Genomic DNA, 14,935 nt, shown 5'->3' with positions numbered 1-14,935 from the left:
CCTGTGAAAGTAATGCTTCTTTCTCTAAACTTTTTCCAAAATATGCATTACCACTTCACAGTGACACCAAGACTCATCTTCATAACAGATATACATGTCACTCGGCTACAGATAGATGATCAAATATCCTTTATCTACATACATAAAGTTACAAGTGGGTGTGGTGGTCTAAGGTGCATAATGGTGGAAATACAAGCTACACATTACATGAATGATATACAGAATTTAGAGACACAGGAAGTAACACAATGGTATGTATTTCAAACTGTCATACCAATCTATGTATATAAAAAAGCGGACTTCACAGCACAATCCACCTGTACTGCAGTGTCTCATGTGCGTATGCCTATAATGAATGGAGGATAAACGTTGCAGCCAGCTCGCAGGGTGGACACCACATTACAGTCATGTCAAATTGAGTATATCCTTTGGATTGGTCTTTTAGATGAGTACTCTATCAAAATTAATGCACACAAAACCAATACTAGCTGTGGACATTTTGTTCGACGGTAGGGTGCAGAGGCCTTCTCCCTTCATACCAAGATCACAGCACCAAACCTCAATCACTTCTTGATTAATTCTCAGTCGCATACAAGTCGGCAGTAGAAGACATTTACAATGTGCATTGATTTTCAAGTGACTCAGGCATTGACCTGAACAGCGCCCTCTATCAGAACCTTACTACAGTAAACTCCAAATTGTATGCAGGCACACTATCAAGTTTTGTCACGCACGATACAACAAAACATTGCCTTGCTCTGCTTGGTACATTATCAACAAGAGAAAGAATACCTCAAGTTCTTACTACAAACATCAATGTAACAAGCAAGCAGAGACTTGGAGAGTAAACCCTCCTTCCATGGCAGAGAGTTAAAAGAAAATAAATTAAAAACAGCAAATATAATCAACAATTACACTCTACATTGGTCTGCACAGTTTAAAAAATGTAAAATGTCCAAAACAGAAATAAATTGAGAAGAAAAAGTAACAAAAATCTTGCTGTACTACCTTTAGTGATTATTCCATCACATGTGACACAGTCTGCAGCCAGTACTACTAATATTTACCTCACTTCCTTTTTACTAGTTATACCTTTATTTCTTCAAATGTAACTATAGACCTAAAAAGGTGCATGGTGCCAAAAAGGTATGGGAACAATAAATGATTGAAAAGAAAGCAAAATACATCTTCTGTAAGGAGTCTTTTCATTCTTGACTACATTGAATTACAAACTGACAGACATATATGTCACAATAGATAGGAAAAAATGCACAGAAAACATGAATGTATACATCAGAAGATCAAAAATAAAGATCACAAAGAGATCATCAAAGACAAAATAATCTGTGAAGTCCCTGGCAAATATTGGATTGAGCAAGGCATATGCAATCCTGCCATCCTTAATCAAGCATCATAGAAAAAAGATATTACATATTTGACAAGACAATCGCCACCAATGATTGGACAAAAATCATACCGTAGATTCTGAAAGTAAGGCAGAGGAGTGTAAAAAAAAAGATAAAGAAAGAGGCAGTTGTTCATACAGTCATCGCCTATTTTCCCACTCATTTGAAGTTTGCTTGATCTAATGATTTTAAACACACAAAAATGAATGTGACATCTTAATCAAACATCTTTCATCCACTTGCTATTATGACACCCATGTTTGTTTTCACGTTTTCATGGCAAAACTAGACTTGGAGCATCATGCATAAACAAGAAAAAAAAAGTGAGGGTCATTAGCACAGTCAGTGGGAAGCAGAAACGAGCAGAAATCAGCAAGTTTAAAGTAGCCACCACAACTTAGCTGAAGTTTGCTTTATCAGAACACAAAATACTAGCCAACACACCATCTTCAGACATTTGACCGGTGCAACCTCCAAGCCCACCTCACAGTTACGACTGTGCCATCCACTGGTCTGATGTACCGAAGTACCTACCACCTGTTACTGGCTCCCACAGGCTGAGATGAACCCATTTCAGTTTGACACCACTACCACTACTACTAGAATGAGCATGTAGGCTAGCATCCTAGACTCAATGACCCTATAGCACTTCACACATCTTATTCATCATTCCTTTTTTGTTTGGCTACCAGATATCTATATAGGAACACCTTAAGGAACACTCAAGGAACACCTTGATTTCTCGCTCCTCAAGGATGCAAGTTGAGGTACTAATATACCCCATAGATATAATGTTACAACTGCTTCCTATAAATGGCAGGTGGTAGAAGGGGGGGGGGGGGGGGAGGTGACCAAGAAAGGGCTGATTTAGTGTTCAGGTGGTGGTATATGTTGCCAATTACCACTCTGATTCCAGTATTGAGAGAATACTACCAACATGTCTCCTCATAATACATACAAAAGATATACATCTATTTCTATTCCAGCATTTCATGTGATTTACTTTGACAGTGATCATATAGTCTTTGCCCAAGTACAAAGTATAATATTCTTGTCTCTCGTGCTGATAAAACATTTCTAGTACAAATAACAACAAATGAACAAACATAAAACTCAAGAAGAGAACAGGTTGCCATGGGAATTTCAAACAAATGCGATTGTACATGGAGCTGCTAAAATATGGGTGCATTCAAAATGAAAAACCAAGCTAGATTTACTTCATATCAAAATATACCATGTAGCCCTCTAACTTGAACCAGACTGCACTCCTGGAAACTTGGGCATATTTTTTAAACACTATATACTACTAATCCTAACTTCCCCTCCTCACTTTCCTTCTCTCTCTCTCTCTCTCTCTCTCTCTCTCTCTCTCATGTTATATCTTTATCTTTTTCTAGTTCTAACTCTATTTCCTGTATCAATACTCTTCCAACTAACACTACAAGACTCTACGCTTGTAAAGAAACGGTAGTACTAACATATTTTGAGGTCTGTATGAAAAGTAGAGGTATCACCATTGAACATTGTTTCCACACACAGGAATAACAAATAATACGAGGCCATTTTTGCACTCTTCCTATGTAACCAGGCAGTGGCTAATATCAGCTGAGAGTAATGACACTTATCACATTTTGATCTTTTCGCTTCTGAACTTTGTGGCATCTCAGATAGCTCACCTTGAAAAGACTGGCTGATATTTTTTCCCTCCTCTCCTCAATACTTGTGTATTAATAAGGCAGCGATTACGAAGGCAACACCCAATGTGTTCACATAACTGAATTTACTTAAACCATGTGAGTACAACTGTGTTTTCATTTTGCAGTGTAATTATTTTCAGTATTTGCCCCACAGCAGATTTGTATTTGGAGTTATGAGTAGTAAAACAAAATTTCAGTGACAACTACAGCAAAATCAGTCAACTTTAAAAAAAAAAGCTTTCACTACTAGAATGTCTGGTGCCGTGGTCACTATGGCAAAACTTCTTGAAAATTGATTAGTCTAATCGCAAGCATCCAAAAAACTTCTTGCAAAACTTTCCACTAAACTTGGTGCATCTGAACTCACAAAACTGAAACTTCACATGGCCTGAGAAAAATATTTGAAATTACCCAGACTGAAACTTTGACTGGTAAGGACTTTTTCTTTTCTCAGGATTTGTTCAAATTTTCTTGATAACAGTTTTCATTTAATTCAGATCTCTTCACACAAACTCTTTTGACAGGGCAGTAACTTACCACCCATCACAAATTGTTCAAAAAGTTTCAATTCCATACACATTCTCTCATTTTTCAGACAAAAATAATGAGCTGCAAATGAACATACATTCCCTTGTCTCAAAAAACAACAACAACAAAACAAAAAACACTGGATAATGAGATACAAGGGTAAATCCTACTGCACATCTCACAATAAAACACTCTCTGTTCGCGTGTTATGCTCAACACACAATTTAGATTGCACATTCAAACCCCATCTGTATACAAGAAAAAAATCCTCCATTAAGCTGACCTAACAATATAATTTCAAATTCATACATGATCATCGCAGATTTCTCAAGGCAGTTCAGTTCAGCACATATCACTGTGAATATACAGAAATGATTACAAACCATTACATGGTTATATTCTTCTTTTCCAAACAAAAGGTACCTGGTGTAATTTCTATCATTCACACATTATAAACACCTGTACTAAACTAAAATAAAAGTGAGAAATGCAACAGTCAACTTTGCACTTGTAACATGCAAACCTTTGCACAAATCAATTCATAGCATTTATCATCCCTATCACTCAACTACTCGCCACCTTTTGTACTGGTCCTGGTAGCATAAATGTTAAAGATGGTGTTTATAAGACTACAGACTTTGTCAAAACACAGCTTAGGTGTAAAGACAAGGCTCAATGACTAGGTACGATTTTTGGGAACACACCTGGGAAACTAAACTGACTTTCCTTTCACAAATCATTAAGAAGTAGACCTCATGCTATCAGAATAAGGTTTCAACAAAGAATCGCTTCAGGGGCAAAGTGCTGATTAGGAAAGCCACAACACACCTTTCTCGAATTAACATGATTGTACTTGTCCAACATAATTATGCATGTCTGTACTGAAACATCTCAACTTCTTAGTATCTCAAGAATGTTTAATAATTCTTCTTCATACAAATACTTTCACCAGTGAATAACACATGGGATCTGACAGAATAAAACATCTACAACAAAACAAACAACCAAAAAGTGAGTTTGGGGGGTTAGCTCATGGCTACAAATTACTTTTCTTCTTTCTCAGTTGATTAGGCACTCCACTAGTTTCAAGCGACAGAAGGCATAAGCTTGCCCAACGTAACAATTCATGGAATTCATCAGGGTCATGTTCGAACAAAGGATGAACTTGCGTAGACCAGGAGACCAGATGATCCTTCCATTGGCATTTTGGAAAGCATCCATCTCATTATTTTGCATTGAATGTATTATACAATCTCTTCCTATTGATATTGTCAGATACTGCTTTTGCTGTCAGGTGGATATGATGGCAAGCGCCACTTATAGGGATCACTTGAATAATCATTACATCACATATGCTTATCTTAGTGAATTTAAAACCCCAACATGGTCTGCTGTTAAAGATGACCTTCTTCTACTCATGTTCAAAGTGGAACCCCAAACTAGCTTATTGTTCCCATGAAGAAACATACAAGCATCTCACACTTGGTTTAAAAGACAGCAAGCAGGAGGATCCTGCACTAACATCCTTTCCTCTGTAAAGAAAATAAACACAAAAACACAAACAACAACAAAATCTACAACCTAAGCCACTACTATTTGCAATCACAAAAACCAAATCTTGCCAAGTTACAGTTCTTAACCCGGTGAGGACGAGTCCCAAGTATACTTGGGCAAGCGACTATGGGAAATGTGTGTTGTAGCAAAATCAATCCGTCCTCAACGGTTTAAAACTGACTCGAGGCATACAGCAGAGACTCCACGCCTTCTTGACTTATTCTTCAGCACCTGTCTGGTGGTTATTGACATTATCTTTAAAATCCATTCAAACTCTCTCTTTCTTATAGATTTATTCTCAAAATTTCAGAAAACTAAAGTCTTGCTTAGTCAAACAAATTAGGCAAATCACACACTTGCACAGGCATTCCCAATAAAGATTAGATACTCCTCTGTTAAAATTTCTATGAAACAAAATGATGTATTAAAAATAGATCTGTGATTCTGTTTTTCTTTCAGCTGACAACTACCAGTAACCCAATTCAAACCCTGGTACACAAATGCACCATATTTACACATATACAAACTCGTGCCTTTGTCAAAAATTTTGCCAGAGACCGTAACCTTCAAACTGACATGGCATGTAAAGGTATCTACACGGCATTCTGCAATACACAGTGCCAGGCCTTGAACACACAGAAATTAAACAAGCAGAATGATGAAAATCTAAATGATTTACATCAGACAAAAATCTGTAAATTATGATCATTTCCACATGTTTTATAATAAGCGGTACATTTTGCAATCACTTATGCAAAATACTTTGTTATGACGCTATCCCACTGAACGGCACCCAAAAAAAAAAAAAAAAAAAAAAATTCAATTTAGGAAAAAAAAGTGATTTAACCTTTCAACTGTAATGTAGTGTTGTGATAACCTTACACTCAAACTGACAGGGAATGAGGTTAAAGTTGCTAATTTTTTTGTTTCAGCCAAATTTTTTGTTGTTGTCGTTGTTGTCTAACATGCATTTTGTTGTAAATTACATGTACATGTATGGAGAGAGTTGTGATGTGAGGTATCACTACCACAGTTTAGGAACATATTCACAGGTAATTGTGACAAACAACACTCTTTTGTGAAACCATGTGAATGTGAATCACTCCATAATTTTCTCATTATTTAACATTGCTTTGGTTTGATTTCAGCCACCTGAAAAGATGGCTGGCCCATATTATGGATACATATGGCTATTATGTGGGCTATGGATAGCCCATATTCAGCTGTAAAACAGCCCATATTCAACCTGTTTGTAATGGTCACTCTTTTCGTCACCCTCGGTTGGTTGCTACGGACAGGTTTGACTCTTACATGTTCATGGAACCTGCTGAAGACTAAGGGAGGATTAGCAGCTCTGTGTAAGAATCGTTCTTTTAGGAAGTAGACCATCATCATCACATCATCCCAATACTGCCGACAATCCTTCTGTATGCCTGGACAGGGAAGAACATTGCGGCTAAAACATCTTCTCCATGGACATACAAGTGAGGCAGAATTTGAACACTGAATCTCGTGCATACTAGTGGAAAGTTTTCTCCACTATACCACAACACTCCCCGTAATAGAACATGGCATAATTTGCTGTATAAACATGATCACAATTACATAATAATATCATGAGGTTGATACCGGTACCCTGTTTTTCCTGGCTGAGGGAAAATGTGGAATAATTTTGTAGAACTTTTTCTTGCAAATACGAGACTGAAACCTATGACATTTATCAAAAGTGATCCGTCACATTTGAAACAGCCAACATTGGTGCAGAATGAGTGTACGTTTGCAGTGTTACCATGATACAGTGTTGAATAGCAGGCTTATGATATACAGGCCAGACCTTAAACACTTTAGGATACAAGAGCAAAGAGTGATCAGTACAAAGAGTTTTACTCGACCCACGTCGCCCACAAACAGTCAAGGAAACTATGTACTCATTGAAAAGTCACAGAATGTTGGTAACAGGGGATATGATATGTCCCCCCCCCCCCCCCCCCCCCTTGTTAAAAATGCAGTGTTTGAATAGTGCATGAGTGAGTGAAGGAAACAGCCAAGCTTGTCTGCATTACACCAATGTTAAAGAAACAGGAAATAGAAAAGAGGGGATGTGGTGAGGACCAAAATGGTTGCACTCGAGTCTGGTTAAGGCGACCAGAGCAAATGTAAACTTTGATTCTTAAATTGAGAAGGGATCTCTGTTAAGAAAATTTTTTCTTTCATATCTGGATTATTGAGGGGTATTTTCTTTTCTCTCAAATCAAATTGTCAAGTTCCATGTATCCAAAAAAAAAGCTAAAATGGTAAAATGACTGTTCTGTGGTCTATCAAATCATGGGCATTCAAATAAAAGATTGTAGGTAGTTATGTGAATCGGTTGGAACTAAAAAGCCAAAGATTTCGCTAGACTTTAAAGTGCCTCACTCCATTCCAACATACAATTATAAACACAGTTTAATCTAGAAAAGAGACAGTGCTCTGTGTGGCATTGAAACAAACAAAATAAACATAAAGTGAACCAATTAATGATAACTGAATTCCTCACTCTGTGAAGATCTGTGTATTTTTACCTCCACATAAAAGACAAAATATCAAAGTTGTCACATGTACAGTGAGGAAAAATTATATTTTATAATTCTGGAAAGTTAATACATCACCATGATAGCCAGACAAGTGACTTGACTTATCCCTTTAATATGTATGTAATAAATCCTCACTCACTTGGTTGGAAAAAAACACTGAGCTTGACATGGAAATGACGAAGCACTTTGAAATTGTTCACAGACAACCTGGTACCTACATGTGGCAACAGACATCATCACTTGTGTCAATAAAATTTCATTCAATGATGTAACCTGGTTTTACAATGACATTTGCTAAAGTTAAGCCACAATTACTGCGACATTTGGCAGCAATGACAAAATGCACAGAAAAAAAAAACTTTTCCCTCCGTCTTCTTGACTGTTCAGTAGAATCTCTACATTGTCATAAAATGGAATAAATTCAAGTGAGCACATTAAAGGGATAGTACAGTTTTGGTGGAGATGAGAATTAGGTTTTCAACTTTTTGCGAGATACCAAGAAAACACTTATGATATAGTACAGAACATATCATTTTAAGAGGAATTCACAGTTTATTTGATGAAAATCGGGTTTGGAATGACTGAAACATCAAAAAACAAAGTAAAACAAAGCGATCCTAATAAAGTGTGGGTCCCACACTTTATTAGAATCATTCTTTTTTGATATCTCAGCCATTTCAAAACCAATTTTCATCAAATAAATTTTTAATTCCTCATAGAATTACATGCTATTTCACATTTTATAAGAGGTTTCTCATTATATCACCAAAAAATGTTAGAAACCTGAAATTAGGTCTCAACCATAACTGTACAATCCCTTTAATCTGTTGAAGACACATCCAGACTGTTTACTCCTACAGGCGTCTATGTAACATGCATGTTATTATAATTATCGGGTCAAAGGCAATTACCCCCTGGGCAATTACCCCGGACCCTGACCCTGACCATGACCATGACCCTAATCCTAACCCTAACCCAAACTCTAACCCTAAACCTAATCTTTACTCCAACCTTATCACTAACCAGTATTTAGCTGGGGGGAAATTACCATCGGGGGGGGGGGGGGGGGGGGGGGGGGGGGTGACTGCCCTGATATGATAATAATCTTACTAGCAATCTTGCAGTGTATCTGCTCCCTATAAAGTCTGAATTTGAGAGGTGTAAGAACGTGTCCTCTGAACCCCAGAGAAAGTTCTAGCTCATCACAAAAAGCACCCACAACTAAAAACTATAAAAGTCCGCACGTAACCATGTGAGCTGCATGAGTAGCCAGTTCACTTAATAGTAGCCATGCACAGCCCTCTGGCGTGAGCACATTTCCTTTGCTTGCCCATGTCTGTAAACATCTTCATGGAATCCTTTCTTTCGGTATCGCCTCACATTTGGACACACCTATACATACAAGTTGTACATGCATGCGCCTGCGAGTTCGAAAAGCAACACCAAACAATGAAGTTTGCACAGAAGGTTCATCAAACTATGCAACTGAATGCAATCAATTCTGTGATGGTTAGATCAAGGTGCCTGTAATTTTAGGTGCCTTGGGACTGATTTTTTTTTTTCATTCAATATCTCTTTATGGGAGCAACCTCACACTCGGATTTCTCAGGGATATTGCCAATAAAATAAACTTCAATGTCAGATAATTATATTTTTGTGTACAGATACGCTTTTAAGCTTGACATGTCATTGGACAGCAAGATGAATTCATCCACCAAGATATTACCTAAATCCATTTAAAGTTCCTGTTTCCCTTTGGGAGCAGTGATTTTAAAAATGATCAAGATATCACATTTGATGCATATAATGCATAGGTTTGTTGTACCAAAAAACATCTTACCATATAAATTTTTTGCAATAAAGCCTGAAATATAAGGAGATATCAGTATTTTTCTCAATAAACTGTAACTGTAGACAGTTTAGTCTGGAAACATTTTTATTATAGCCATTGTTAACATTTTGTACATCTAACAATACTTAACATCGATTTTACTGATTCAAATTTTTACAGTGGTTGTTTCTATCCCTAACTCATATTTTAGAACTATTTTAAAGCACTAATGCTGGGTTTTTGTTTCATCTGCAAATGGTAAATTATGCCTTTAAGATGAGCCAGACTCTCCCCTTCAGTGATCTTCAAATGAGGGAAGACTAACTTGCAAGTGAAGTTTGCATTACTGCCAATCTCCCCCCATGACATCATACCTGCATTCATGATTCTGAAATAAAAGCAAGCTCCCCCACAAATAAAATCTTGGGGGCTTTCTCTAGACACGTACATCCTGTTCTCCAGTAATATGAGACAGGATCACAAAACACTTGTAATAGTTTGCCTGATGTAGAATCTCAATGACACGCACAGACACAGACATGACAGTGTTCAAACATAATGTAAAAAAGCAATAACTATGTCACAGTGATTGAAAACTGAATCCCAAAAAGAAAGTCACTTTACCCATAACTTTATATGCCATACCAGGCTGATTTTGCTACAACATGCATTTCCCATAGACATCTGCGAGAGTATACTCAGGACTCGTCTTCAACGGGTTAATACTTTCTTTGGGGGAAGGAAGCAACTCTACCCTTTGTACACAAGGCACTCTCTGCTTTCATTACATTCTGCATCAAAGCTTCCTATGAATTATACCTCCCTCTACAGGCAAGACTGCATCAAGCCGTTGGTGCGAAATCAGTTAACATGGTTGGTGATATCTGTGCCTTTAAGAGCTGGCAAATTCGCTACCCCCGGTACATACAAAAGATTTAGCAGCTCTCAAAACTTTGGGGATATTTTGCTGATCACTAGCAGCAACATTCTGTACTCAACATCAAACAGAAACATCATAACAATGAATGATACAAAGTGAAACACTGGGTATTCTGTCAAAAAAAAAAAGGAAAAATAACGATGATTTCACATCTCCAAATGAAACTGTCTAGGATAGAGCCTGGTGTAATCCTGTATCCAGTGAGACCATAAATCCAATTACACCATTAAGACACAACATGTAGAGACAAGTAATCGACAGGTGTCTTAAACTACCAAAAGTAGCATCCATGATCTGTGAGTGATTCTTGTACAGGCACTGAGGAAAACCATATCCTCTTTCTCTGATGAAATCGAATCTTGATTTGAATCCTCAGCCAACAAACTCTCCTGGCTGATTACAAATTATCTCAAGCTACTGCGCACATCTATACGAGACCACTCTTGGCTCTTCAAAAATCTAGTGTGTGCCGGTAGAGTTTGTAGTTGTGCGTGAGACTAAATATTGAGGTATTGTCTTACCCAAAATAACTCCCACTGTGTGCAACATCACAGGAGGTGACTCTAACTCCCTTTTCTGTCTTTCATCCACGCAAAATGCAAAGGGCAAAACTGGTAAAGCTGCATCATATCACACAAACTATCATTCACATTTTTGGAGGTTCCACTGTCCAAATATTGGATTACCATGAAACGCATCTCAAAAAAAATAAGAAACATCATCCTATCTCGCTCCCCTTCTTTTCTCTCCGTAATGACTTGTAGAGCCAGATGAGGATCAGCCACTGGTATCAGGTATCTGGTCTACCACTCACCAGCTGGTAGTGTCATGGCAACCAAGCTGTCTTTGGCAAGTTCACTAGAATCCTTTGGAGACACTCCGGTCTACTGACTGTAACAGATGACAAAATCCTCACTGACGAATCTTTTCATACTTTTCCAACATTCGTGGGAGTCTGGTATGTGTTCAAGTCTCCTACAAAGCAGGGCACTCCGAGGTAAGGCTCACACGGTTTTCAAACAAAGCTATGACAAGGCTTTTGTCAATTCAAGACCCTTGATGAGTGGTATCATAGCGGCCAGGGCAGGTCATTGAAATCTACGGATCCTCCCAGCCCAGCATCAGCTTCTAACAGACTCATGATGAATGCCATGGCTGCTTCGTCATCTCCTCCCATCTCCTTCACCTTGGCTGCCGCTGCCGCTGCCGCCGCGGCGGGAGAGCCGAGGTCGGCGAGAGCCGCCATGGCCGACGATCCTGACGTGGACGGTACTTCAGCGAACGACGAGGAAGTGGTGCTGGACCTGGCCCCGCCCTGCTCCACGGAGCTGTTGAAGAAAGACGGCTGCTGCTGCTGCTGCTGCTGCTGCTGCTTTGAAGGGAGGGAAGGTTTGTTGCCAACCAGAGGCGGAGTCCTGGCAGTCTTGGGGTCACTCCCACCACTGCTGCTAGGCTGGGTAGCATCGGGGGTGGAGTTGAGGTTGTCTGCACCGCCGCCACCAACCGAATCAACCACAATGGGGCTGTTATCCTTGGACTCCCAGCCACTGGATGACACCTCATTCCTACATGGAATAGATCAAACACGATATCTATCATAGAGTAAGGAACATAAAATAAAGCTCTCATTGACAGTGGTCTTGTCATATCTACTCCTACACACATTAAGCCATTGATGATGACCTGATTTTGCTACAACACACATTTCCCATAGACACCTGTCCGAGCATACTAAGTACTCGGGACTCGTCCTCAACAGGTTAACCTGTTTCCAAGTATTTCCACTGTAAGAAATATCAATCAGTATTTTTTTTTTCCAACTGACATTGTCTCATCTTCATGTCTGAAAAAAAAAAGAATGCAAAAACCCAACTCTAAAGAGAAAATAAACAAATAATCTAGTGTAAAACAAGGAATGTTCGTGTGCATTTCAATTTAACAAATTTTGTGAGAACCAAGAATCGAGAAAGCTCTTGTCTACTCTATATGCATTGAATGTTAAATGGAACTCGCAAAAATTTCATGCCATGAAAAAGGCCATCGGCTCCAATTCAAGAAAATTTAATGCCACGAAAATATTGTGTGTGACAGTATTACTCACATACCAAAACATACAATATACGATGTACATGAATTCAAACATCAAAAAAATTTAAGAAAATGAACGTACATAAGTACAGCGCAAATACATTATGTAGTCTCTTTTCCAGACTCACATTCGTTCCGCTTCCATAACCATGACCTCCTCAGCAATGCGCCATCCAATCTTTCCGGCTCCCATATGGGTGTTGTGACTGAACCCTGGCACCGGTGCCTTCCCCATGTTGGTGATCAGGGACTGGAGCTGTGTGGGTTCCTGGTCCTTGCCGGCTGCACCGTCTGTGTTTGAAGAGGTCGCTTCTAACTTGTTCCTGCCAGGTAGAAAGAAAATAAAAACATGTTGAGAAAAAGCACAAGATTTTTGTGGTATAATTGCAACAGCTACAGTTCAACAAATTTAGTAAATCAATCATTGTCACACTGAACAAAACTCACAATATAACCTTCTGTAGAAATTGCCCAACACCCAGTTACATGATTTCGCATTCAATTATAATCAAAAACCTTGTTGCTTTTTCCACTGTAAATATACAAATAATGTCCTATTGTGAGTACAACTCACATGGACAGAATTACATGGGTGTAAAATGTACTGTCTGGTGCATCGGTGTTTATATGAACACTCCTACTTATTGGTGTAAAACACACTGCCTGGTACACCACAGATTAAATGAACATTCTTAGTGCTAAATTGCTTCCACATTAAAAAAATCTACACTGAGTAATATTTCTCCATCTACTTGACAAGCCTATGAAAGAGAAAAAAAAAAAAAAACTTTCATCAAAACTTGACTAATCTATGATATGTATAGATATAGATCGCACCATAGATCCCTTGAGCTCTGATTAAAATTCACTTTAGGGTCTGACACTGAATGAAAGTGTCAATCATTTAAGCATTGCTGGTGGATTTGTAATATTTCAGTGAAATCCTGTATTAATGTACAAGAACCACACATGACCAATGTGCCCACTGAAGCAAGGTTGGATACAGCCGACTTGTACATCTCTTGTTCTACTGAGGCACCATATACTTGTTAATGATAATAATAATAATTCACAACATTTATATAGCGCGTTATTACATAAAATGTCTCTAAGCGCTATGGGAAAAAGAAAACAATAGAAAGGGAAGAAGAGGAAAGTAAAGAAAGAAAGAAAGAAGAAGAGGGTACAGTTTCAGTAACGGTGTAAGACATGAGACACATTCATAATACTACTCAATAAACAAATACATTTTTAACATGGATTTAAATTTGTCTACTGAGTCTGTTTGTTTCAAGCATTCAGGTAAACTGTTCCAGAGTTGAGGTGATGCTGACTGAAAAGCTCTAGAACCATAAGATTGTGTATTGACAGGAGGAGGTACTAAAAGTGATTTGTTGTTAGACCGCAAGTTCCGGGAGGGTAGGTATTCAGTTATCAACTGTTGAAGATAAACCGGTGCAATATTTCGCAAACATATGAAAGTTAACAAAAGAATCTTGAAGTTAACTCGTTTGCGGATTCTTAACATATGCAGTTCTCTCAGTAGTGGGGTAACCGACTCACATAAATTGTTGTATGAAATCAATTCATGTTCACATGACTTGAACACATATTTGTCAAGGCCAACATTCTTTGTCTGCTTACAACCTTCACACCGTGAATGTGTAAATTAGTAAATTGATTAATTGTTAGGTAAAGATTGATGGTGTTCCATAAGTTTACTTACACCAAAGTGTTCGTTGAAACAACATATTCAATCTCTTTTGTCCACGGGTTGCGGAAGGTGAACATTCGTGATCTTAGGAGGATGAATTCTCCGTTCTTGGCTCGGAACCGGTATGGACTCGTGAGGATTTTCTCTCGGCTTGACAACACTGTACACAATGGAAGAAAAAATTAAGTTGTATTCAGAACACTGTCAGAACACTCAACACTGAACACTTGTTTGACCCACCTACAGAAACGTGAGATGTATGTCAATTCTTTACTATATATCACCAGCCAAACTTTCATGAAATATAAAATAAATGCAAGCAGAAGGAAACTGACCAGAAATGAATATGATTATTAGTGGAAAAAATGAGCAAAGAAAATGGGATTCCATCGGGAATCCCATTTTCTTTGCTCATTTTTTCCACTAATAATCATATTCATTTCTGTAATCTTATCTGTGTGGGATTCCATCGGGAATCCCATTTTCTTTGCTCATTTTTTCACTAACTGAATATAATATACACAACTTTAACCCCCTTCCCCCCCCCCCCAAAAAAAAAAAAACAACACCTACTGCAGCTTGCAAGTACCTCTGGCTCCAGGCC

The 14,935-nt window shown here is 38.2% G+C and overlaps 1 protein-coding gene across 1 annotated transcript in view; it reads right to left on the bottom strand.

The window, feature by feature from the left end:
• Nucleotides 1–10,975: 10,975 nt before the first annotated feature.
• The window catches only part of LOC139733532 (protein cycle-like), a 54,879-nt gene continuing 50,919 nt past the window's right edge, over nt 10,976–14,935 (bottom strand). The window contains exons 12-14 of the mRNA XM_071644342.1: nt 14,344–14,491; nt 12,746–12,940; nt 10,976–12,094 (exon numbers count right to left, since the gene is read on the bottom strand). Coding sequence (XP_071500443.1) covers nt 11,599–12,094; nt 12,746–12,940; nt 14,344–14,491 — 839 coding nt within the window. The 3' untranslated portion in view covers nt 10,976–11,598. The remainder of the gene's footprint in view (nt 12,095–12,745; nt 12,941–14,343; nt 14,492–14,935) is intronic.

Source organism: Diadema antillarum, unplaced genomic scaffold (assembly GCF_040938485.1).
Source record: "Diadema antillarum isolate AM-2024a unplaced genomic scaffold, OU_Dant_1.0 seq00000481_RagTag, whole genome shotgun sequence".
NCBI lineage: Eukaryota > Metazoa > Echinodermata > Echinoidea > Diadematoida > Diadematidae > Diadema > Diadema antillarum.
The sequence above is the reverse complement of the archived record's forward strand: the minus strand, read 5'-3'. Positions and strand labels throughout refer to the sequence as shown.